General features: G+C 38.5%; 1 protein-coding gene across 8 annotated transcripts in view; it reads right to left on the bottom strand.

The window, feature by feature from the left end:
• The window catches only part of SDCCAG8 (SHH signaling and ciliogenesis regulator SDCCAG8), a 242,379-nt gene that overhangs the window by 158,596 nt on the left and 58,282 nt on the right, over positions 1-25,501 (bottom strand). For all 8 annotated transcript variants that reach the window (XM_064276762.1, XM_010591051.3, XM_023549319.2 and 5 more), the window contains 3 exons: positions 21,603-21,755; positions 8,344-8,478; positions 4,751-4,867 (listed from right to left, as the gene is read on the bottom strand). In XM_064276762.1, the coding sequence (XP_064132832.1) occupies positions 4,751-4,867; positions 8,344-8,478; positions 21,603-21,755 (405 nt within the window). The remainder of the gene's footprint in view (positions 1-4,750; positions 4,868-8,343; positions 8,479-21,602; positions 21,756-25,501) is intronic.

Here is a 25,501-nt window from a genome sequence, read left to right as displayed (position 1 = left end):
AAGGGTGAACCTCAGGTAAGACTTCATTACTGAACTAAACGGATGTCCGGGGGCCATACTCTGTGTCAGACTAGTAAGTCTCACCTTTTTTTGTGAGTTAGAACTTTGTACTACATTTTTCTTCAGCTCTCTCTGAGATCTTCTATTATGATCCCCGTCAGAGCAGTCAGAGGGGATAGCCAGGCACCATCTAGGTGTGCTGGACTCAGTCTGGTGGAGGTCCTGGTAGTTGTGGTCTACTAGTCCTTTGGGCTAATCTTTCCCTTGTGTCTTTAGTTTTCTTCATTCTCCCTTGCTCCCGAAGGGGTGAGACCAGTGGAGTATCTTAGATGGCTGCTCACAGGCTTTTAAGATCCCACATGCTACTCACCAAAGAATGTAGAACATTTTCTTTATAAACTATGTTAGGCCAATTGAGCTAGATGTTCCCCGAGACCATGGCAATTTTTAAGAAGTCTTGAAATTCTTGATAATTTTACCTTGGAATATGTTTTGTAAGTAAAGTCTGATAGGACAATGGAACATTCGCTGGGAGCTTGGAGCCTTGATTCCACTGCAGCCTTGCCTCTCCACTGCCTCCCTGGAGCCTGGGGCAGTTCTCAGACACTTCTTCCCCACCCAGCCTCCTTCTTTCTGCCCCAAACTGTGACCATTGCTATCCTCCACCCAGGGTGGGGACTAGGTCATATTGGTGGTAGGAGTGGGTAAAGGGGAGGTGTGTCTTCTACCCTTGTTTTTTGCCCCTGGAGGGTGGGAGGATGTGAACCTGGAAATACACACCTCTGCCATCTCAGGATAGGGCATGTGATGACCATCCTTGCTCCAGGATGGCAACATCATGGTGCACTCAGCAGGCAACTTGGGTCTGAGCTTGCACACCCCTAATATAGGTACCAAACATGCTCTAGTGCAATCTCTTGGAGGGCACCTGCCTAGAGGCCTTGGGAAGGGAAGAATGACTCCCCAACCCCCAGCTGGGCCACAGTGTATAGGTCCAGTGGCTAGCAGGACGAGGAACCCAGAAGTAGCCAGTGGACTACATATACATGCCCAGCCAAGGGGCAGACCCCCAGGTACCTGTGAGGTCTGTACTCGCCCGTGAGTATCCCTGTGCTGGAGGGAGCCTGACATTCAATAGCAAATAAAAAACACCATGACAGGTCATGAGAAAGGCTGTAGAAGAAAGGAAAAAGTTTTATATTTTAGTAAAACTTGTTTTGTTTTTGAACAAGAGGCCTGCATTTTCTTTTTGCTCTGGATTCTGGTCAGAGGTTAACGGATAAAAAGAATCATCTTCTGAGATTCATCTACCAAAATGGAGGCTGACGAAGAAAATTCCACTCATGCATCTTTCAGTTCAGAGTCAGCTAACCCTTGTAATGCCAGGGTTAAGCAGGGCTTCCCACAGCATTCCTAACTCTCAAACGTAAGGCTCTGAAATTAACTATGCATTTTGGTGTCAGGCTCTAAGGGGCTGCTTTCTGGATATGGTAATCGGGAATGCTGCATGGTAACCATTTCTACCAAAGAGTTTGCTACAGGGTTAATTCATGTTTCTTTACGATGACTATAAGGCATCTTATAAATACAGGGCAAAATAAAAATATTATGTATGAAATTTCATAAGACAACAATAGGCAAAGAAAGCTGAAATTTTACTGAGACTTCCCTTTATTTCCTACTGAACAAGGCAATCCCATAGCATTCTAACGTACAAAAGTGTATCTATTTTCCTGATTTCAATAAATCATCTATAAAACATATGTTTCTTAAGACAGTCAAAGAAATTTGAATCTGGGCTGGGCATTATATGATATTAAAGAATTATTGTTAATACTGTTAGGTGTAATAATGACAGTGTTCATGTAAAAAAAATTTCCTTTATAGATAAACTCTGAAGTACTGATGGGTGAAATAACATAATGTCTGAGAACTGCCTTAAAACCTCAGTAAAAGGCAAAGAAGACAGAGAAGAAGAGGAAGATGAAGAAGAAAAAGATGATGACGAAGAAGACAAAGTAGGGAGAAAAAAAAGTGACATAGATGGAATGAGACTGGCAAAATGATGAACCTCGGTGATGAAAATGTGGAAATCCATTATAATAGTCCTTTTACCCTTATATATATTTTTAAATGTCCCTAACAGAGTGTTTACATGTGCGTATCTATGTATGTGTGTATGTGTTTGTGTGTATACCTGTTGCCTACAAAATCTTTCTAATAAAATCAGGGCATGGATTTCTCCTTCTCCTCCATACCAAATGTCTTTTTTGTGTGTGTGCAACAAGCATCCTCTGAGGTTGACAGGAGCTCTCTAAACTGAAGGGATACAAAGGAGTTCATGGGAAGGATAATCCACCCATCAGTTCCTGACACAATAAAAAAAAAAGGAAAAGGAGAAAGTGGGAGGAATAGCCTGCCATTGTTATTCTCGTAACCTTTCCTTCTAATTATGCCAGAGTCATGGCTCAGGTCACAAGGAAAATGATTCTGGTCGTCAACCATTTGCCCTATTTTGCCTACATCAAAAAAGCTCTTGTTCTCACCACATTCCAATCTCACAATTTCCCACTTACTTTATAAATGTATCAAGTGGTCAGATTAACTAGAATATGGGTAAAATGACTATATTGTGAAGGGCACCTTGTTTGTAAACCTAGAGGTATCCTTCCTGTTACTCTGAATTGCATGATATAGAACACTGACAAAATTAAACACATTTTATATTGTTAAAGGTATTTCAGACTAATGCTGAACATGCCCAGCTTTTAAAAGTTAAACGTAAATTTCTCTCTTGAGTGCAGATGGGGACCAAGCAATGTAGCTCTTTGGTCTTACAGACAGAAGGTCAGGTCATGGCTGAAAGACCACAGAACAATTGCTGCTTTGGGAGTCCAAATTATCCCTGGAATGAGATACCACTACTTTCTTTTCTGAAACTGTCTGTCCAACACAAAATAGTTACAAAGAGCACCTATAAGACTTCCTCACTTTCTGTGCAAGAAAAATGGTAACAAAGCACATCACATCACAAACATCTTGTAACTGTTCAGGGGTTTTATTCCTAATGCTATGACCCCAAAAGGCACATCTCCATGTAAAAAAACTTATTAATAAAAACCATTGTGGAAATTGCTAACGGTTCACTATTGATCAGGAAATTTTTATAAAGGAAAACTGCTCTTTTTAAAATCTTGCAACTTTTGCTTCCATCCTATTACCGGTTAATTGAAATGACATACAGTGCTAAAAAGTATTGCTAAAACTTCTAAACAGGTTATTTATTTACAAGTGATATTATATTCTTATAGATCCTATAGGGGTTTTTTTCTCTAGAAAACTGTAATTTCAAATAACTCAGAGAATCTTTCTTGCTACATTTTTCCAGTAAGTCCAAAATATTATACTGGCAGGATGCTGTAGAATAATACAAAACGAATATAATAATGCTAGTGAGTATGCCAATATGATACCTTCTATAAAACAATTATATTAAATTAGGAAAGAAAAGTCCCCTGTGTTTGACTTGGTAGTTCTAGGCCTTCAGCCCAGTAGAAAGGATTTTCAATTTCTCTACCAGGCACGCCCCCAACTGGATCAAATAAAATCGGTTCCCTACTTGTACATGTTAACAATGAAAAAATCTTCTGAAAACTAAAAACTTATTAAAACACTTTGAATATAGTGATACAAGCAAAGAATTTTATTTTAGTTGTCTGGATTTTAATTTAGTGGCTGGGATTTCAGTTACAACTTGAACAATTTTTTGTAATAAATTTCATTATCATATCACTTTCATTTTGAATGTTTTTCTCATTGTTTTCGTGTTATTTGTCTTAAAGAGTTAATTAGGTTAAAGGGAAGATGTGTTGAAAAATATGACAAAAATCCTTGAACTAGAAATATATTTGAAATAAATTTACTTGGGGCTACATACTTTAAAATTGTAGTAATTTCTTTAAAATACTGACACTGGGAACTCAATCTTATTATTTTAATAAGAACAAATCAAACAATCTGATTTCATTGAATCTACAAAAAATGAGTCTTCAATGTTCTCTACTGTCACATAAAAATAGTAAATCGAAAGTCAGTTTATTAGAACTGTCTCTCCAAAAACTTTATCTGCGTTGTCAGTTAAGACTGGAGTATCTAAATGATCGCACCAAAGATGTAACATAAAACATCTGCTCCACCCGAAACTGAAATAAGCTGCATTTTTTCCCTAACGTTTATAAGTTCACTGTATTCAGGTTTCCTGAGCAAAAGTACGTGTGGTTATCTTAGTTAAACTGGTTTCACTCTGCCAACAATCAATTTGATTGACATATTTACATATCAACCCATCTCATCTTAGAAATTTTAAACTTTTTTTTCATTTAAAATTGGATTCAAGTTGGCATCTTTCAAGAAGTTTATGTACGTATATTTTAGGTTCAAAATGTGCATTAGAAGATTTTTTTTTTTTTTTTACTTTGTAAGTAATAGATGTACATACCCAAATGTATATTTATGACCTGTCAGATTGGAGTCTGATATGCATGCAGCTGTAGTCTCACCATTTCATATGAAAGGTGATAATTTTAGGCAACTATAAATGAAACTCTTTTAATAGTATAATCCGGATGGTTCTATTAGTTAGATACAATAAAATTGAAATAAACAACTTAGGAACAAAAAACCACATCAACTTTAGAAAGAACATTAGTTATGTGTTTAATTGCTCTAAGCATCTTTTGTCATCTCTTACCTGATCTTTAATTTCAAGATCCCTTTTAGTTTTTGTTCTGTACTCTCTGTGCTCCTTTTCTGCCTCCTCCTTCTCCATTTTGGTTTTATTCAACTGATAGCGCATTTCTCCACACACCTGTTAGATTGTAAAAACAAGATCAATAGCTGCTGGAATCTACCAGGCAATGCCCGCAATTAGATCTTTTGGTGCCCCCTAGAGGTCATATAAATAAAGTACAATAGAAGTTTTCTTAAGAATGGCATTTTCTGTTAGAAGAGCCTAAGATTTGGAGAGAGTTATCAGGGATTATCAGATCTAAGAACTTCAAACTACGGATAAATAAACACCTAACAAAGGAATTTAAGTAATGTACTCAAGATTATGTAAAATAACAATTTCAATTGCACATTATCATCCAAAATGTACTATCAACCAAATTGCAACCAGATAAAATTATTGATTAAAATATTTAACAACATTCTTATCAACTCAAATTATTTTGGTTAAATTAAATATTATAAACAATAGCAAGAACGGCTGCACAACTTGAAGAATGTAATCAATGTTATTGAGTTGTACATGTGAAAATTGTTGAGTTAGCGTATGTTTTGATATGTATATTTTTATCACAATAAATTAAAAAAAAATTAAATATTATAAAATTTTCCTCTTAAGACTTCAACATTTAACTATTTAAGGAAACTTATAAAAGGATTTTTCTCTTTGTCTGCTGATAGGCTATACTATTGGTATTTAGTGTACGAAAAACAAACTCATTACCGTCAAGTCGATTCCAACTCATAGTGACCCTACAGGACAGAGGAGCACTGCCCCACAGGGTTCCCAAGGCTGTAAATCTTTACAGAAGCAGACTGCCACATCTTTCTCGCATGGAGCCCATGGTGGGTTTGAGCCACCAGCCTTTTGGCTCGCAGCAGAGTGTTTTAACCAGGGCTCCTTATTTAAATGTACCAAACCAAACCAAACCCGTGGTTAAGTCACTCCTAACTCATAGTGACCCTACAGGACAGAACAGAACTGCCCCATAGGGTTTCCAAGGAGTAGCTGGTGGATTCAAACTGCAGACTGTTTTGGTTAGCAGCCAAGCTGTTAACTACTGTGCCACCAGGACTCCAAAAAAAAAGTCCTCGAGTCCAAAGTGGGATAGGAGCCCATGCCACCGAGGGAGACTGCTACCTGAATGCAGGGCCTTAGACTGCTTGGCCATTTAAATGGATGGTACCTAGTATTTACTGCAAATTTTCTAGACAAAGTCAATCTGATCACATACAATACTGCCTAATCAATTTAAGAAAGATATCCGGCAAAAGTACTAGACAGGAACTAACCACACACCACGTTAAGTAAAATGGTTTTAATAAGGCAGTCACCGCATTACAAATGTTCAACTTACATATAACTTGTGGTTAAGAATCAACCTCCATAATGCCTATTACATTAAAAATTTGAGGTACATACAATGGTTCATAATAACAAACAAGTGCTAGTTTGTGACACGCATCAAAACATTATTATTATTACTACCATATTGTTAGGTTAAAGATGTTTTATTGTATCTGGAAGCATTTCTTTAATGTTTTTTATGCATAGAAAGGTACACTATATACTAAGACAAACATTTGACTAACTGACATTAGATACAAACTGTACCTAACTGTTCCAACCTACATACAAATTCAATTTAAAGACAACTTACACAATTTGTCTTATTTATTTTACAATCCAGGGCCTCTACAGACATAGAGGTGTATTTTGAAAATGTAATCAGTAAATAAATTATGTGCCTTTGAGGTAACTGAGAACCTGTACAAATAGCAATTAATACACAGCTCTCGCTGCTGGATCTGCTTCTAATGTACAAGAACTAGGTTTTTAAAAATCATATTATCCAGTGGTTATACTTATTTAGCACTTCAATTTTGGTCAGAAAGCTGGAACAAGAAGTAAATTACTAAAAATTCTATTTGAAATTCAATGCCTTCATTATGTGAGTTAAAACTTCCCATTAAAAAAAATTAGTAACTTACAAAATGCTATTAATCTTAAAAACTAAAGAAAATTAACAATTAAGAGTGAGACAATTAGAAGGGCCCTAATTTACTTTCTTTCTCAATGTTTCACTGTTTCTATCTATTTGATCTATGTCTATGAATAAACTGATAAATCCCTAATCGATAATGTCAGAAAATACCAATTATACAACCACAATGTCTAAAACCCAACACTTTACAAACTTATAATGTACTAAATGTCAAGCATCGGGGTTCTAGAAAAATTATGTCATCCCTTAATTTTATTTTTAAAGTTCCCTTGCCTTCCTACTTTTAGTTTTCTCTGTGCTAAATTTATCTATAATACTTAAATCCCATCTAAAGTGAATCGACAAATTAAGCTGAGCTAGAATTATGTTATCTCAGGGTTGGGAGCAACTTCAAGGCCAGTTAGTACAATTACTCTTCTGACGTTTGAGTCCTTTTGGACAGTTTTAGAGACAGAGAATTATTCTGTGCTGTATTACATTTCAACAGAAAGTTGTCTCCTTATAATGAACTGAAAACTATCTCCCCACAGCTCTCACCCATAAATCTAGGGTGACCATTTCCATCTCTCTGCACCAGTCCCCTGCCTCCACCCTGCTCCCACGCAAACACATCAAGTGTACTGGCAGCTATGATCTTCTGCGTTAACTATCTTGAATCTTAGAAAGCAAATGCAGAATTTTAGAAATCCAAGAAAAAAAGAAAAAAAAAAAAAACAGGTTCCTTTCCTAATATATAAGAAGTAATTATAACCACTTTAAAATTTTTAATTTTAAGTGCTTTTAATTACTTAATTTTAAAGGAATTATGTCACTAAAAATGTGCCAAAATTTGGGAAAATATGTAAAGGAGTAAAGTGCAATATGAAAAAGACACATTTAAAAAAAAATTATCTGTATATAGCATATAGTATAGTGTACTGTATGTAGTGAAAAATAAATTGATTTCTTACATCTTGTATGCCCATATTTACTTTTTTAATTTCAAAGCAATTTACTCCTGAAATCTAGATTGACTTCCAGTGTTTCTTAAAGATGTGCCTTACAGCAGCTGGGAAACCCTGTGGCTCAGTGGTTAAGAGCTATACCTGCTAACCAAAAGGTCAGCAGTTCGAATCTACCAGGCGCTCCTTGGAAACCCGATGGGGCAGTTCTACTCTGTCCTATAGGGTCACTGTGAGTTGGAATCGACTCAATGGCAACGGGTTTATAGTAGCCAGTTAAGACCTTTAAACATTTTACTCCTTGGTTCACATAATTAAAGTAATATACTTTACTTGTTTACAAGTCTGACTCTGCCACTTTCTCCTTAAGTTCTGCCAGGACATGTAATTCATCTGTGTATCTGCGGCACCCAGCAAAGGGCCTGCTGAGAGTAAGTCAACGTTTGCTGAATGATCATTTGGTAGACTTTTATTATTCTTGAAATTAAAAAAAAATTTTACATTCCAAACTCTTTCCTGATACCAGTAAAAGCTTTGTACATTGAGGAAAAGCTATTAAAAGAACATATTTATCTAAATAATTACTAGCCTAAAATTCCTCTTTGTACCTTTGTAACATCCATTTCCTTAGAAGCGAGCTGGTTCTGAACTTCCTCTAGTTGGTTAACAGCTGAAATCTTCTCTCTCGTAGCCTTTTCCACCTGGGCTTCCAGCTGGGCAATGTTCTGAGACAAGGTCATCATCTGTAAGAAGAAATAAATGTCCTAAACAATTACATCATTTGGAAAAATAAATACTAAAAATTTCTTGAATTAAGAGAGTCTCAGGATGGCCACTGAGCTCTGTCTGTAAGTGATTTCTCTCTGTGGGCTGGATAAGTCCATTTCTTCACCTCCTTATCTCATCTATCTCCAATGACTCAAAATATGTACTTCCTCCCTAATCATTCCCCTGGTCTCTACCCTCATTTTGGAAAATGTACAACAAGATGCTACCATCACAGCTTTGAAACCCTAAGATGACAGGTATCAGATACCCAGTTATGAGATAGACCACCATGAATAAATTTCAGAGGAGGTGCTGAGGAATCATACAACTCAAACCCTTCTTCCAAATGAAGGGCATAAAAGGGTTAGAGGTGAAGACTTATTTAGAGAGAGCTACTTCTAGGAGTTTCTGGGTGGTATTTTTTATAAATGGTTAACGTGCTTGGCTGCTAACCAAAAGGTTGGACGTTCAAGTCTACCCAGAGGAGATTCAGAAGAAAGGCCTGGGAATCTAATTCTGAAAAATCAGCCATTTGAAAACCCTATAGAGCATAGTTCTACTCTGAAACACACAAGGTCTCCATGAGTTAGAATCAACTCAATAGCAACTGGTACTGATACTGGTGTGCTATGAATCCCATTCTCCCTCCTCCAAACCTAACGAAGGCTCTATCTGGTTTCCTTTGCTGGGAAAACCACACCAGTCCTCCCATTTACCTAGCACCTTCCTATTCCTCCTATAGGATTCAGCTTAGGCGTCATCTCCTCTCCTTTAGAAAGTCTTCCTTGACCACAGCTCCCAGTACAAAATAGGTGCCGCTTCAAATACTCAGGTTGATACAGAGCGAATGTGCACGGCGACAGCCGTTCCTGTAGTTCACAGCTGGCGTCCATTCTCGCTGACCGCTGCCCATGATGTACTGGCTGTTTAATATTTTGAACATTCTGGCATGTGTTCCTATGACAACCTCTGTATATCTCTATCACAGTAATTATCTGCTGTAGATTGAATTGTGTCCCCCCAAAATTTATCTTGAAGTCCTAACTCCTGTGCCTGTGTGTGATCCTGTTTGAAAAAAAAAAAGCTTTTCTTGTGTTATGTCAATGAGTTCATACCTAAGTAGGGTGGGTCCTAAACTTAATCCCTTCTGAGTGATGTCTTATAAAGGAGAGTACAGACAGAGGGACAGACATACAGGGGAAAACACCATGCAACATGTAACGACAGAGGCGGATGCATCTATAAGCAGCAGTCATCAGAAACTCAGAGAGAAGCCCACAGAAGGCATCCACACGGCCAACACCCTGGCTTGGACTGTTAGCATCCAGAACTGTGAGAAGATAAATTTCTGTTCTTTAAAGCCACCCACTTTGTGGTATTTTGTTATGGAAGCCATAGGAAACTAAGACCTTATCTCACTGTTTCTAGTTGCCTGTTTGCTCTCTCCTTAGACTGAAAGTCCTCAAGCTCCTCAAGAGGCATCAAACATTTGATGCATGAATGAATAATTACAATAAATGGCTTTTCCAAGTGACTCTATGGGTATCAGGTTCTTAGTTTTTCTTCTCGGGGTTAGAAGTGCTAGAGCTTAGGTTTATCCTTTATGGCTTTTTGTTTGCACTTATGTTTTGTTCTGCTTTCAGAAAGTCAAAATTTTCTGGGCACTTAATTTCTTAATTGTATGAGCAATTTTAAAATAAAGAAGAAATGCTATCCTACCCCAGAACAAAACATTCAGGGATACCTACCAGTTTGTATTTATTAAAACAAGAACTGGTAAAGACTTGAAATAATGACATTTGAAATCTACCATTGTACACTGACATGGGTGTGAATTCAATCTTAAAACTGAAACCAGTAACTAAAATTCTGTGATAAAAACGAACAGTGAACCAAAGTTTTAGGTAAATAAAGTGTCTTACATCAATAAAAGCAAGATAGGTGTCTGCCTTTAAATTGAAGAACTAGCTAATGTTGACACATAGGAAAATAACGAGTCCTGGTAGCTGTTCTCTAATTCAGACAGTAGGCACATTAATTAGCTTTTCTGGGGATTGTGGACAATTGTATATTTGACTTATGGTTGTTTACATGTCTTTTGCATCACTAAAAGGCCGGCTACAAATCTAATTTGCACATAAAATTAGTTTCACTAATACCAAGTTACAAAATATTCCTAGGCACATTACAGTCTGAACCTAAAGTTGAAGGTCAAAAGAAGTGAAATGCAATACATCAAAAATATCAATGTAATTTCCTTAATTTAAAAATTCAAGTTCACATGTATCCATATGATATATGTATAACTGCAGCTTTTCTGGAATCATACAACAGTAATAAGCCTTAATCGCCAGCTACTAAAAGTCATATATTACTTATTTATGTGGAGATATATCTGATGATAGATACATTAGCTTTGTGTGTTTTTTTTTTAAGTAAATATGTAGACACTTATTTTTCTAACTGTATATTCTGAGACAGTTTCTATTATAAGACATGTATCAAGCCTTGCCCTTTCCATATGATTCCCTCTCTGTGCCACCCATCACTTCTGTCTTCTGCCCACTACCTGTCTGCTCCCTCCTGTCACCCACTTCCTAAGGTCTCCCCTCCTGTTGTCACACCTTCTTTTCCCCTACGCCCTCCATCTGGAAGTCAACATTACCCTGCAGGAGCTTCTCCATCCACATCTGTTGTGGAGACAGAAGTAACACAGACACAGCTGCAACACTGCTGGATGTCCAGGGCACTGACATCAGGTAAGTCCTTTAAACTTTGACAGGGGCAAGGAAGAGACAAGGACACCCAGGTTGGGAAAGCTTAATAGAAATTTCTGCACTGAAGCAGTTCCTAGAGCAGTGAACATGGTGTGAAGCAGTACTCCCTACACAGGAGATACAAGAATTAAGTACTCTAGCAATAGACTATTATCAAGGGAACCAACTAAGAATATGTCTCAACCATAAGGGGTGCTCAGTAAATATATGATGGATGATTGAATGAACTAACAAACTTGAGTGCAATCAACTACTATTATTAAACAAACAAAGAAACCAAATCCACTGCCATCAAGTCAATTCCAATTCACAGAGACCCTATAGGACAGAGCAGAACTACCCCACGGCAGTTCCAAAGCTGTAAGTCTTTTCAGAAGCAGGCTGCCACATCTTTCTCCTGTGGAGCTGCTGGTGGATTCCAACTGCCCACCTTTTGGTTAGCAGCCAGACACTTTAACCTGTGTACCACCAGGGTTCCTAAGTACTATTACTGAAGACAAAAGCAAACTCGTTGGTGTGGGAATGACTCAGCCTGTCTAGGTGGAAGGCATCTGCTCTCCTAGAGTAATTCATGAATGTCCATACAGATGGAGTTTAAAAAAAAAAAAAAAAAAGGCAGAAAGGAAAGAAGGATAAAAGAAAAGAAAAAGAAAGCTCTACAAGTCTTACAAGGGGTCCTTACCGTTAGGAATGCAGAGAGGCTTGGTCTAATGCCAACTATATAGCACTTCACAATGTTGTGATCAATTGGTCAGTCCCCCTTCTAGACCAAGCCCCTGTGAAAGGCAATTTGATACTGATTCTCTCCTTTAATCCTCTTGGTGAAGGGATTATATTGGACTCATTTCAGGTTTGAAAAAATCAAGATTCAGAAAATTAAGTAATTTTCCCAAAGCTCATTCAAGTTAATAAAATAAAAGCTCAGCTTCATTTCCAAGTCTTTCTGCGTTTACTAACATGAAGATCCAAGAACTCTCCGATAAGGCTACTGGTTTTATTCTCTTAGTCGCAAGCTAAAGTTGATTAATGTCTACACTAAGTCAGGCATTATGTTAGGTATTTTCAAAACATAATCTCATTTAATCCTATCAGTTCCTTGAAGTAGGTGTTATTAACTCCATTATTTACTCCTCTGAAGCTTAGAGAAGTTAAGCGAAATTGTTCAAGGTCACAGAGAGGTGAAATTTGGATTCAATCCTAAATTCTTTTATTCTAAAGCCACTTTCTTTCAACTACGTCCACTGTCTCTAAACTTTTGCCATTTCCTGGTGAGGGTGCTTTCTTCACTTTCAGCTCTTTATTCACTCATCTTTACTCATGACTCAAGAGTGGGCAAAATAAACTTAAAAGACTGATGCATTGCAGTTCTGTTGACACCCTTATTCATAAAATAATTGCTTCAGCCTTCCTTTTTCCCTTCATATCAGTAATTCTTATCAACATAGTTTTATACAGTAGAACTACTCAGCAAGACAAAAGGTTTCTACCTTATAAACCAAGAAAATAAAAATCTTCTAGGTGTAAACAATACCTTGTCTTTGCTATTGATGCCATTCTCTTGCATACACAATACCCAATTCACAACTTTACCTCCCCTGATGCCTTATTCATGTTGGTTATAGCCAGGATGTCCTTCCTCCACACTCTGCATTTCCAAATCTTATCTATTCTTCAATGCTCAGTTAAATGCCACCTTCTCCACAAAGTCTTCCACGATCTCTCGCAGACAGGGATCCATTCTGTTCCTCTGAACTCTCAGCACTTTAGGCACACCTTTTTAATGGCACAGGGCTTTTCCCCCCTTGTATAACACTCATTCATTGAAAAGGAAAAAAAAATATGTGCAGACAGATAGATAGATAGGTTTTGTGTACTTTGGACATGTTATCAGGAGAGACCAGTCCCTGGAGAAGAACGTCATGCTTGGTAAAGTAGAGGGTCAGTGAAAAACGGGAAGACCCTCAACGAGATGGATTAACACAGTGGCTGCACCAATGGTTTTGAGGATGGCACAGGGCTGGGCAGTGTTTCAGTCCGTTGTACATAGGGTTGCTGTGAGTCAGAATTGACTTGACAGCACCTAACAATAGCATATGTGCATATAGAGAGAGAGAGAGAACATTCTATGTGAGAAGAGTGTGCCAAACAATGAGTGTGTGAACAGGTCATATGTTGAAGACACAGTAAATCAGGAGAGACTGAATTCAACAAGCATTTGCAATAAGCTGAGTTATGGGAGCACACAGAGAAGCTCCCAATTCAGCAGTGGGAGGCTCTGAGGGGAAACCGTATGAAGATGAATCCTGCGAGATCAGTCAGAGAGGGCAGAAGAAGATTCTTCTAGGCAGGGGGCAAAACACATGCAAAGCCTGAAATAAAAACACAGTATGGCAAATTGACACGTTTGCATGTTTGGGAAAGTGCAAATAGGTCAGTATGATGGGAATACAAGGAAGAATGAGAGCCAAAAAGAGCAAGAAGATAGTATCTATACACTATGCTAAAGGGTCTTAAATTTTATTCAAGGGGTCACGGGGAGACATTAAAGCATTTTTAAGCAAGAGACTGGCACACTGAGATGTTCATTTTATTTTTACTACTATAATATTATTAAAAGATATCCTCCAAATATTTTGTTGTTGTTGTTGTTGTATGCCATCACGTCAATTCCGACTCATAGCGACCCTATAGGAGAGAGAGAACTGCCCGATAGTGAGAGGTTCATTTTAGAATGATCACTCTAGCTATGGTTTAGGGAACAGATGAGAAGGAGGCAAGACCGAAGACAAGGATTCCATTAGGTGCTGTAGGAAGAATGCAAGGGTGAAATATGGGTAGCAGTAGGATGGAGAGACATGGCCATGTAAAATGTTTAGGGGCCTGAACTGTTAGAACTGAATGGTGATTGCAGAGATGTGTAGAGTGAGGAAAGGGAGGAGACAAAGATGACAGCAAGACTTCTGAGCTGGGCAGTTGGATGAAAAGTGTTTCCTCTGTGATGAACAGTGGTTCCACTGGGAAGATGGGAGGAGAAGCTGGTTTGGAAGATCAGTAGACAGCTAAAGATTTAGGAAAAAATAGCATATACAGTGAAACCTGTGAGAGCTGGAACCTGACAGGACTGCCTTGTTTTTTTGGGTCTCACAAGTTTTCTGTCTTTGACAGGGTATAGCCTTACCACTTTTCTACTGCTCCTTTAGTGGAAAATATTTGCATTTTCCTTCTGATAGGTTTCCACTTTACACAGATTCCAGCTTTTGCAGGTTTTACTGTATATGGAATTAAAGTCACAGATGTATAAAAGACACCTAAATCCACAATTCTCTGCTGAACTCTAGAACTTTCTATGGAGCTGCTTTCCAGATGTGTCTACTTCATTGTCTCAAAGCCACTTTAAACTCAGAGTAATCTAGAGGGCACATATCATCTTTCTCCCAAATCAAAAATATGGATTCAGAGAAAGCAAGGAAAGAGAACCTTTCAAGGATGAGGATAAGAATTGAAAAATATTCACCCCGCTGAGTCGATTCTGACTTAGAGCGATCCTATAGGACAGAGCAGAATTGCCCCAGTAGGGTTTCCAAGGAGTGCTGGTGGATTCAAACTGCCGACCTTTTGGTTAGCAGCCATAGCTCTTAACGGCTGTTCCACCAGGACTCCAATCAGTAAACATAGCGTTGGTAATTTTATTGGCCGTGAGCATAGACACTCAAACGCAGTGGACTGAAGAGGAAATAGGAGGTGACAGCATGTATGGACAAATCTTTCAAGAAGCTTGACCATTAAAGGGAAGAGAAAAGAGGGATGTGGGATTGCTGAGGTAGGAGCCCTGGTGGTGCAGAGGTTAAAAGCTTGGCTGTTAACAAAAGGTCAGCAGTTTGAATCCACCAGCTGCTCCTTGGAAACCCTATGGGCCACTTCTACTCTGTCCTATAAGGTCGCTATGAGTCAGAATCTACTTGATAACAACAGGTTTTTTTTTTGGTTTTGCTACCTTGGCTGCACATTGGAATCACGTGGGTAACTTTCAAAACCACTGATGTCTGGATCTCATTATCAAAAAATTTTGAAGTAATTGTTTTGGGGTGCAGTTTGGGGAATGAGATTTTCAGAATTTCTTGTGTAGCCGAGGCTGAGAATCACTAGAAGAAAGGTTATTTCTTTCAACAGGTAAGAGAAATTTGAGAATATTTTCTTGTTTATAAGAGAGAGGCTACAGTGAAGGAAGAAGTCCCTGGGTAGTGCAAACAGTTAACGTACTCCATTGCCAACTGACATGTTAGCATTTGGACTTCACCCAGAGGACCTCAGAAGAAAGTCCTGGGGATCTACTTTTAAAAAGTCGGCCGCTGAAACCCCTGTGGGGTACAGTTCTACACTGACACACAGGTCGTTACCATGAATCAGTCAACTTGATGGCAACTGGCTGGTAGTGAGAGAAAGGCTGAAGGTTCAGAAGACGGGGGAAATAATGGAATGAGGTCCCTGAGATGGTGGAAGGGGAAGGGGAGCTAGAACACAGGGGAAAGGACTAAGATTAAGCCTCTTCCATTTGGTTAGGATTGGGATGCAGGTGAATTTTAGGGCAGAAGGGGGGGGTGATAAATAGTAGAGGTAGTTACCATTTAATGGTTTGTGCTTCATCAGGTAACACTGTCTGCTGAGAAGGGGAAGAGAGATGGTAGAGTTGAGAATTTAAGGAAAATAAAAGTGACATAAATAAATGGGTCCAAGTTACTATCACTTCCCACCCAGAGTACTGTAATTATCTCCCACTTGATCTCCAGGCATCTATTCTGGTTCCCCTTCAATCTATTGACAATGGTGCCAGTAGGATAATTTTTTTCAAATATAAACGACATCATGTCACTGCCCAATTTAAAGCCATTCAATGACTTCCTATTGCTTTTTTAGATAAATTTAAAATCCTTAACCTGGTTGTTAAAGTCATTACGATTTGGCTCCTGCATACTTCTCCGAACTCATCCTCCACCACTCTGTCCCTCACTCCTTACACTCCAATCACCTAGACCTTCTCTAAGTTCCCTGAAACTCTAGCTTCAGAGTCCTGGGTGTGCTGTTTTTCTGGTCCTGAAACTCTCTTCTCTTCAACACTTCTCCAGTCTACTCCTACTCACCCCACGTCAAGGCTCACATTCAGAAGTTCTTTCTTAGGAAAGCCTTTCATTACTGCCTAGACTAGGTCAGATTCCCCGATACACGTTCTCACAGGGCCCTATACTGTACCTTCTTATCTTTAACACAATGTTAATGAAAACTCATTTATGGAGGTATTGTTTAATGTCTACCTCTCCCACTAATCTCAAAGCTTCATGAGGGAATTACACGGTCCTGTGACTACCATATTTCCAGGCCCTGGCAATAGGAGACATTCAATAAATATTTGTTTAATGTTGAATGAAAGGGAGAGAGGTATGTAACGCGGGGGGCTGGTAGAAAGTACTGAAAGAACCACTGACACTGGAGACCATGAGTGTACAGGGTGCCATCTGCAAGGTCATGGGATTTTCACCAGCCCAAATCACTAAGCCAGTGCCAAGAAGGGAAACACACTTACCGATAGCACAATTTTAAAACGGGGCAGGAAGACAGACAAGAGAGTTTATAGTTGTGATTGCTAATGTTATGTGCCACCTTGGCTAGGCTATGATTCTCACTGGTTTGGCAAACACTATGTAATCAACTCTCATTTTGTGATCTGATGTGAGCAGCCAATAGTTGGAAGAGGAATTCCTTTGGGGGTGTGGCCTGCACCATGATATAAACGTGTGTTCTGGCAAAGCTCTCTCTCGATCCTGCATTAATTTTGTCATAATCTGACCTCTGGTCCTTGGGTTCACCAGGCCCTACCACCATGTGAGTCAGAAGCCTCCAGCCCCTGAACAACAGTTTGGAGATGTGCCAGCCTCCACATTGCACGAACCATTTCCCTGAAATAATTTTCTCTCTCTATATTTATATATACACTTCACTGGTTTTGGTCCTCTAGAAAACCCAGCCTAAGACAACACTAAATGCCTCAGCTCACCACTCACTGGACAGGATTAGTGACTATATATCCTCAGGATTTCACATTGCCTAGTGCAAAAAAAAAAAAAAAAATTTTTTTTTTTTTTTAGTGCAAAGCAGATAATCAGCAGAAATTTGCTGAATGAGCTAATTATCACACATCAGGATATTTTAATGACACTGCACTCAGAGCATAAGCTGTGAGTCCACTTGTTGCTGTTGTTAGGTGCCGTCAGGTTGGTTCCGATTCATAGCGACCCTATGCACAACAGAATGAAACACTGCCTGGTCCTGGGCCTTCCTTACAATCGTCGTTATGCTTGAGTTCATCATTGCAGCCACTGTGTCAATCCAGCTTGTTGAGGGTCTTCCCCTTTCCTGCTGATCCTGTACTCTGCCAAGCATGATGTCCTTCTCCAGGGACTGATCCCTCCTGACAACATGTCCAATCTGTGTAAGACGCAGTCTCGCCATCCTTGGTTCTAAGGAGCATTCTGGCCACAATTTTTCCAAGACAGATTTGTTTGTTCTTTTGGCAGTCCATGGTATATTCAGTATTCTTCGCCAACACCACAATTCAAAGGCATCAACCCTTCTTTGGTCTTCCTTATTCATTGTCCAACTTTCACATGCGTCTGATCTGATTGAAAATACCACGGCTTGGGTCAGGCGCACCTTAGTCTTCAAGGTGACATCTTTGCTCTTCAACACTTTGAAGAGGTCCTTTGCAGCAGATTTACCCAATGCAACGCATCTTTTGATTTCTTGACTGCTGCTTCCATGGCTGTTGATTGTGGAGCCAAGTAAAACGAAATCCTTGACAACTTCAATCTTTTCTCCATTTATCATGATGTTGCTCATTGGTCCAGTTGTGAGGATTTTTCTTTTCTTTATGTTGAGGTGTAATCCATATTGAAGGCTGTGGTCTTTGATCTTCATTAGTAAGTGCTTCAAGTCCCCTTCACTTTTAGCAAGAAAGGTTGTGTCATCTGCATAACGCAGGTTGTTAATGAGTCTTCCTCCAATCCTGATGCCCTGGTCTTCTTCATATAGTCCAGCTTCTCAGATTATTTGCTCAGCATACGGATTAAATAGGTATGGTGAAAGAATACAACCCTGACACACACCTTTCCTGACTTTAAACCAGTCAGTATACCCTTGTTCTGTCTGAACAACTGCCTCCTGATCTATGTAAAGGTTCCTCATGAGCACAATTAAGTATTCTGGAATTCCCATTCTTCGCAACGTCATCCATAATTTGTTATGATCCACACAGCCGAATGCCTTTGCATAGTCAATAAAACACAGGTAAACATCCTTCTGGTATTCTCTGCTTTCAGCCAGGATCCATCTGACATCAGCAATGATATCCTGGTTCCACGTCCTCTTCTGAAACCAGCCTGAATTTCTGGCAGTTCCCTGTCGATATACTGCTGCAGCCATTTTTGAATGATGTTCAGCAAAATTTTGCTTGTGTGTGATATTAATGATATTGTTCTATAATTTCCACATTCGGTTGGATTACCGTTCTTGGGAATAGGCATAAATATGGATCTCTTCCAGTCAGTTGGCCAGGAAGCTGTCTTCCATATATCTTGGCATAGATGAGTGAGCACCTCCAGCACTGCATCTGTTTGTTGAAACATCTCAATTGATATTCCATTAATTCCTGGAGCCTTGTTTTTCGCCAATGCCTTCAGAGCAGCTTGGACTTCTTCCTTCAGTTCCTTCGGTTCCTGATCATATGCCACCTCTTGAAATGGTTGAATATTGACTAATTCTCTTTGGTATAATGACTCTGTGTATTCCTTCCATCTTCTTTTGATGCTTCTTGCATCGTTTAATATTTTCCCCATGGAATCCTTCACTACTGCAACTCGAGGCTTGAATTTTTTCTTCAGTTCTTTCAGCTTAAGAAACACCGAGCGTGTTCTTGCCTTTTGGTTTTCCATCTCCAGCTTTTTGCACATGTCATTATAATACTTTACTTTGTCTTCTTGAGACGCCCTTTGAAATCTTCTGTTCAGTTCTTTTACTTCATCAATTCTTCCTTTTGCTTTAGCTGCCTTACGCTCAAGAGCAAGTTTCAGGGTCTCCTCTGACATCCATCTTGGTCTTTTCTTTCTTTCCTGTCTTTTCAGTGACCTCTTGCTTTCTTCATGGATGATATCCTTGATGTCATTCCACAACTCATCTGGTCTTTGGTCACTAGTGTTCAATGCATCAAATATATTGTTGAGATGGTCTCTAAATTCAGGCGGGATATACTCAAGGTCATATTTTGGCTCTTGTGGACTTGCTCTGATTTTCTTCAGTTTCAACTGGAACTTGCATATGAGCAATTGATGGTCTGTTCCACAGTTGGTCCCTGGCCTTGTTCTGACTGATGATATTGAGCTTTTCCATTGTCTCTTTCCACAGATGTAGTCAATTTAATTTCTGTGTGTTCCATCTGGCGAGGTCCATGTGTATAGTAGCTGTTCATGTTGGTGAAAGAAGGTATTTGCAATGAAGAAGTTGTTGGTCTTGCAAAATTCTATCATTCGATCCCTGGCATTGTTTCTATCACCAAGGCCATATTTTCTAACTACTGATTCTTCTTCGTTTCCAACTTTCACATTCCAATCGCCAGTAATTATCAATACATCTTGATTGCATGTTCAATCAATTTCAGACTGCGGTAGCTGATAAAAATCTTCTATTTCTTCATCTTTGGCCCTAGTGGTTGGTCTGTCAATTTACATAATAGTCGTATTAACTGGTCTTCCTTGTAGGTGTATGGATATTATCCTATCACTGACAGCGTTGTACTTCAGAATAGATTTTGAAACGTTCTTTTTGACAATGAATGCAACACCATTCCTCTTTGAGTTGTCATTCCCAGCATAGTAGACTATATGATTGTCCAATTCAAAATGGCCAATACCAGTCCATTTCAGCTCACTAGTGCCTAGGATATCGATGTTTATATGTTCCATTTCCTTTTTGATGATTTCCAATTTTCCTAGATTCATACTTCATACATTCCAGGTTCCGATTATTAATGGATGTTTGCAGCTGTTTCTTCTCATTTTGAGTCATGCCACATCAGCAAATGAAGGTCCTGAAAGCTCTACTCCATCCACGTCATTAAGGTTGACTCTACTTTGAGGAGGCAGCTCTTCCCCAGTCATCTTTTGAGTGCCTTCCAACCTTGGGGGCTCATCTTCCAGCACTATATCACACGATGTTCCGCTGCTATTCATAAGGTTTTCACTGGCTAATGCTTTTCAGAAGTAGACTGCTGGGTCCTTCTTCCTAGTTTGTCTTAGTCTGGAAGCTCAGCTGAAACCTGTCCTTCATGGGTGACCCTGCTGGTATCTGAATACCAGTGGCATAGCTTCCGGCATCACAGCAACTCGCAAGTGAGTCCACTTGGAAAACAAAAAACCTTATATAACACAGTTGCTTTGTTTACTTCATACTCAATTTTACTCTACTGTCAGCAGTTTTAAAGCTATGTTCCTGTCACCTTCGTGTTCTAGTTTACTATTTTTCCAAACACTGTGCATTTTAAGTTCTCTGCCCCTTTTGCCCTTTCAATTCATCTAGTATCCTCATTATTCATAAGGTAATTTGTCAAAGCCTACATCCTACATTGTGTATAATCACTATCTCTTGGCTTCAGTTTCTTACAAGTGTGTTACCTTCTGCGAGTTCAATTTAGGGGTGGGAGCTGAGGTGGGGGTCATCCCTGTCTGATTTAGTCAAGGTTGAAGAAAGGTTGAAATAAAATTTGGGTATGTGCAGAGCACCTGGTCTCCGCTGGCAAACCCTGAGAAAGGGAATCAAACATAAAGGCAGGATGAAAGTTAATTTCATAATTCTATATCCGGGAATTTAATTATTTTGTTTGAAAAAGTCAGAGAATAGAATTTTATTGAGAAACACTTGGAAAACAGAAAATGTTTATGAAGTCTAAATTATAAGAAAATTTGACTAAATTGCTGTTGTTAGGTGCCATTGAGTCAGTTCTGACTCATAGTGACCCCACACACAACAGAAGGAAACACCACCCCGACCTGCGCCATCCTCACAATCGTTGCCCTTTGAGCCCACTGTTGAAGCCAGTGTGTCAATCCATCTCCTTGGGGGTCTTCCTCTTTATTGCTGACCTTCTCCTTTACCAAGCATCACTAATAAAAGGTTTTAAAATCTAAAGTTCGTTCAAGAACTGCAGGCTACAGAATCATCAGGACATCACCACAAACGTGTCTTCTGCAATGTGGATAACAAACCGAGTCCCTGGGTACCTTTGCTTCCATGTCCTCCCGTTCTTTGGTCCTTTCTTTTTTCATCATCTCTTTCTCAAAGGCCCTTTTCTCTTGCTGAGATGCAAGCTCTTTTTCAAGTCGCTCTGATTGCCTCTCCAGCTCATTCTTCAACTGCTCACACTGGATTAGAGCCTGCCAGGGGAAGACAGAGTGAAATGGCAGCTTAGAATTTGGAGAAGGAAGGGGAAAATGAGACAATTAGACTTAGTTTTATTTAAAGTAGTTACAGTTCCCTGTAAAATGCATTAGAATAATTTTACATTTGTTCACCAGCTCCACTCACTGATCTAAAACAGTATTAAAATGTTACTTTTATTCACATCTTTTCATAACAAAGGCTACATTGACTAATCAGCTAAGAAAATTCAGGTCATAGATCTTGAGGAGGGCCACAGATGAGCCAGAATTTTGGGGAAAAAAAAAAAATGTGTCCAGAAAAACCAACTGTTCCAGTATTTTTATTACATGTCATATTTACACTAAATGAAATACATATTACTGATTTTTACTTGCTTGTGATTAAAAATTATTTGAATACTTTAAATGAGAAACATCATTACTATGTCTCACATACTTTGGACATGTTATCTGGAGGCATCAGGCCCTGGAGAAGAGCATCATGCTTGGCAAAAAGAGGAAAACCCTCAAGGAGGTGGGTTGACACAGTGGCTGCAACAATGAGCTCAAGCATAACAACGATTGTAAGGATGGCTCAGGACCGGGCAGTGTTTCGTTCTGTTGTGCGTAGGGTCGCTATGAGTCAGAACCAACTCAACGGCACCTAACAACAACAACAACATTGCTTAACATTATATAATAATCAAGTCTCCTAAAGATAACTAAGACGAGATTTAGCGTACTCCCCTCGCGCACATAACTAATGTAAAACATAGGTAACAACCAAAACTTAAGGTAAGGAAAGGCTCAAAACTGCACTCACTACTTGGTTTTATAAAATGGGAATCGTTGCCTTCCATTTCAGGTAATTTAAAAGTCCGTAATTGACCTTTAATCTAAATTCCCCATTAGGCATTTCCAGAAATAAAAGCTCTCTAACTTTTTTTGGCCATATTCATGATATCTTTATATGTAATATCCCAGAATAAAATATGACTTCAAAATCCCAATAAAATTATTTAACATAGAATATCTGAGTCATTGTATGGTGACTGTTATTTACAATATCAAAATCCCCAACCTCTATTTTCCCCTGAATTGGTAGAAAGACACTCAAGTCTCATATTATTTACATATTATATGACTATAACTTTGATAATCACATTCATTGTTAATGTAGATGAAAAGGGTCTTGGGAAGCATTTTAAGTTTTACATATGGCTATGCTTCCCTCTGGTGAAAGCTAAAATAAATACAGACAAAACATATACAGGATGTGAAATTTCCTCTCTTCATCTGAAAAGCATTAAGGCCCAATTTCTTTCAGACTTTTCTGGAAAGTTTCTGTTCTCCTAGGCATAAAGTATGAAGGTAAAATTCAATTGTCTCATATTAACTGATGAGCAAATACAACGACTAAAAATGATTCTCCTAGGGAGTTTGTCCCAAGTCCAGTTTTAGCTGAATATGCCTGGAAAATAAAGTTTTAAATTAGACTTTAAAAGAAATGAGAAAGCATAATTCTATTTTTTTAAGCTCTCAGAGCTTGAAATATGAATTAGTAACTATTGTGCTTCAGAATGCAATTGTTCTTGTGAAAAATGTTTTATTCGAACCTAATAAAAATGCCCATAACTTTGGCTGATACAATGAAAAACACTGGTATGAATGAATAAAATAATTACTGAATATAAACCAATATTATATATTTATTATATAAAAACCAAAACCCATTGCCACTGAGTCGATCCGACTCATAGCGACCCTACAGGACAGAGCAGAACTGCCCCATAGAGTTTCCAAGGAGCGGCTGGTGGATTCAAATGGCCAACCTTTTGATTAGCAGCTGTAGCATTTAACCACTGGGCCACCAGGGCTCCTATTATGTAAAGAAGGCTTTTAACTGAACAAAAACACAGGTGTCAGCATCACTAAATACAGGATAAGGGAGGGAGTTGCTGAAGATCTGAAGGTCAGGCTAGCATGAAGAGCACCTAAAGCAGCAATTTAAATAACTCAGTCAACCAAGGAATAAGGAACAGGAAATGATCCTGTTCCTTGACATTAGCCCAGGATAACTGGACTGACATCAAGATAAGATGATATAAACAAAAGCAAAAAGAAAGAAGTTGCAAATCACCTAAATAAAATCAATACTGAAGCGTTGGTTTTGTGGATGGCATTTTTATGTATCTATAGATCTCTGTATACCAATGGGTGATGATCAAGAAGTATAACAGGAAAAATGAAACAATAAAAAAAACATAAGTCAAAAACTGGCCATCTGTGTCTCTTGGTATGTAACCAATGATTATAAATTATAAAATAATTTTTGCTTTTATTTGAATATACATGCCTGGTCACAATGAAGAAAGCATTAAGGCTTAGTGATACTTGGAATCAGAAACGTGATTTAATCTTTTCGAAGACATCTCTCTTATAATTGACCACACATACTAAAAGATTTGGGTCTACCAAACCAATATCTATATACTATTTCCATTGAAGCTTTCTCATTTAACTCTAGGGCTCCCTCTCCTAGTTTCCAGAATTCTAGCTGATTGGTTAGAGTCTTCTAACCATTAAATAAAGACGTAATAACTGAATTCTCAAAGGTTACATCAGTAACTGATCAATAGTAATTAATAGATATTTGTAGTTGGCCAAGCCAAGTTGGGGCCATTTTCCCTAGAAGATCCCGGCATGTATGTGGTGGCTTCTTCCTTTCCTTGGGCATAACCCCTCCTTGCTGGAAATGGCTTCAGGTCTTGGGGAGAAAGCTATATAGAATTACACTTGCCCCCACCCACCAGACTTAATCCAGAAGGGACCCTTTCTCTTATGGAAATTTCTTCATTTGTAGCCATTCTATGGTGGCCACAGTAACACATTTTTCAAAACATAATTTATTGGCCTTGATATCATCAGTCCTGGTTTTATTAAGTCAAAGGGTATACATTACTATCTTAACAAGTAAAAAAAAAAATTCCCCTAATAAAATTTATATCTGTTCAATTCCATGTTTAAAATACACAACTTATTTTAGGGTATGTGAAAGTCTTTTCCAACTGTTAGGGTTAGGTTCCTAGAAATTTTTGTGATAGGGAAATTCATGACTAAAGAATTAAAGATCTTATGAGAAATACAAGATTTATACTTATGAACTTAAAAACTTATGAACATGTTTTCATATTTATAAAATAAAATGAATCCCACAAAATAAAAATGACTACCAAAACATTTTAAGCATTTAACTTACGAATAACGTAAACTATTGATTTTAATTTATAATCTCTTGCTTACTGGAAACTTAGTCTTTTCCTATCTTTTATTTTCAACGTGTTTATAATTTGTTTTTGTTTTGCTGCATATAACGTGCATACCAAAAGGCAGGACTTTCTATGCCTGCGCCTGTATTCAAATGCTCAATGCCATCCTGATTTTTTCTCTTTTTTAAACTCCCGGTTTCTAATTCCTGATTGTCTGATGCCAGTGTAGTTCAAGAAACAGAATAAATTCAATACTTGAAAAAGAATTAAAAAAAACAGTTGTATGTAAAACAATGTTCTTTGGAAGGCTATCACCTCATGGATATGCTCATGGTAGCTTCACGCTAAAGCCTGTGCCTTCCAGTCCTCTCACAAGCCTCTCAACAACTTCCCTTCTAACACAATCAGGCAGGTCTAAGACCTGATTAACATTTTTGTCTGCTTCTTATAGTTTTACCAAGGAATAACAGCTAAAGCCTCTACTTTTCCACC

The sequence above is a fragment of the Loxodonta africana genome, chromosome 25 (assembly GCF_030014295.1).
Source record: "Loxodonta africana isolate mLoxAfr1 chromosome 25, mLoxAfr1.hap2, whole genome shotgun sequence".
Taxonomy (NCBI): Eukaryota; Metazoa; Chordata; class Mammalia; order Proboscidea; family Elephantidae; genus Loxodonta; species Loxodonta africana.
This window is presented reverse-complemented; position numbering and strand designations above follow the sequence as displayed.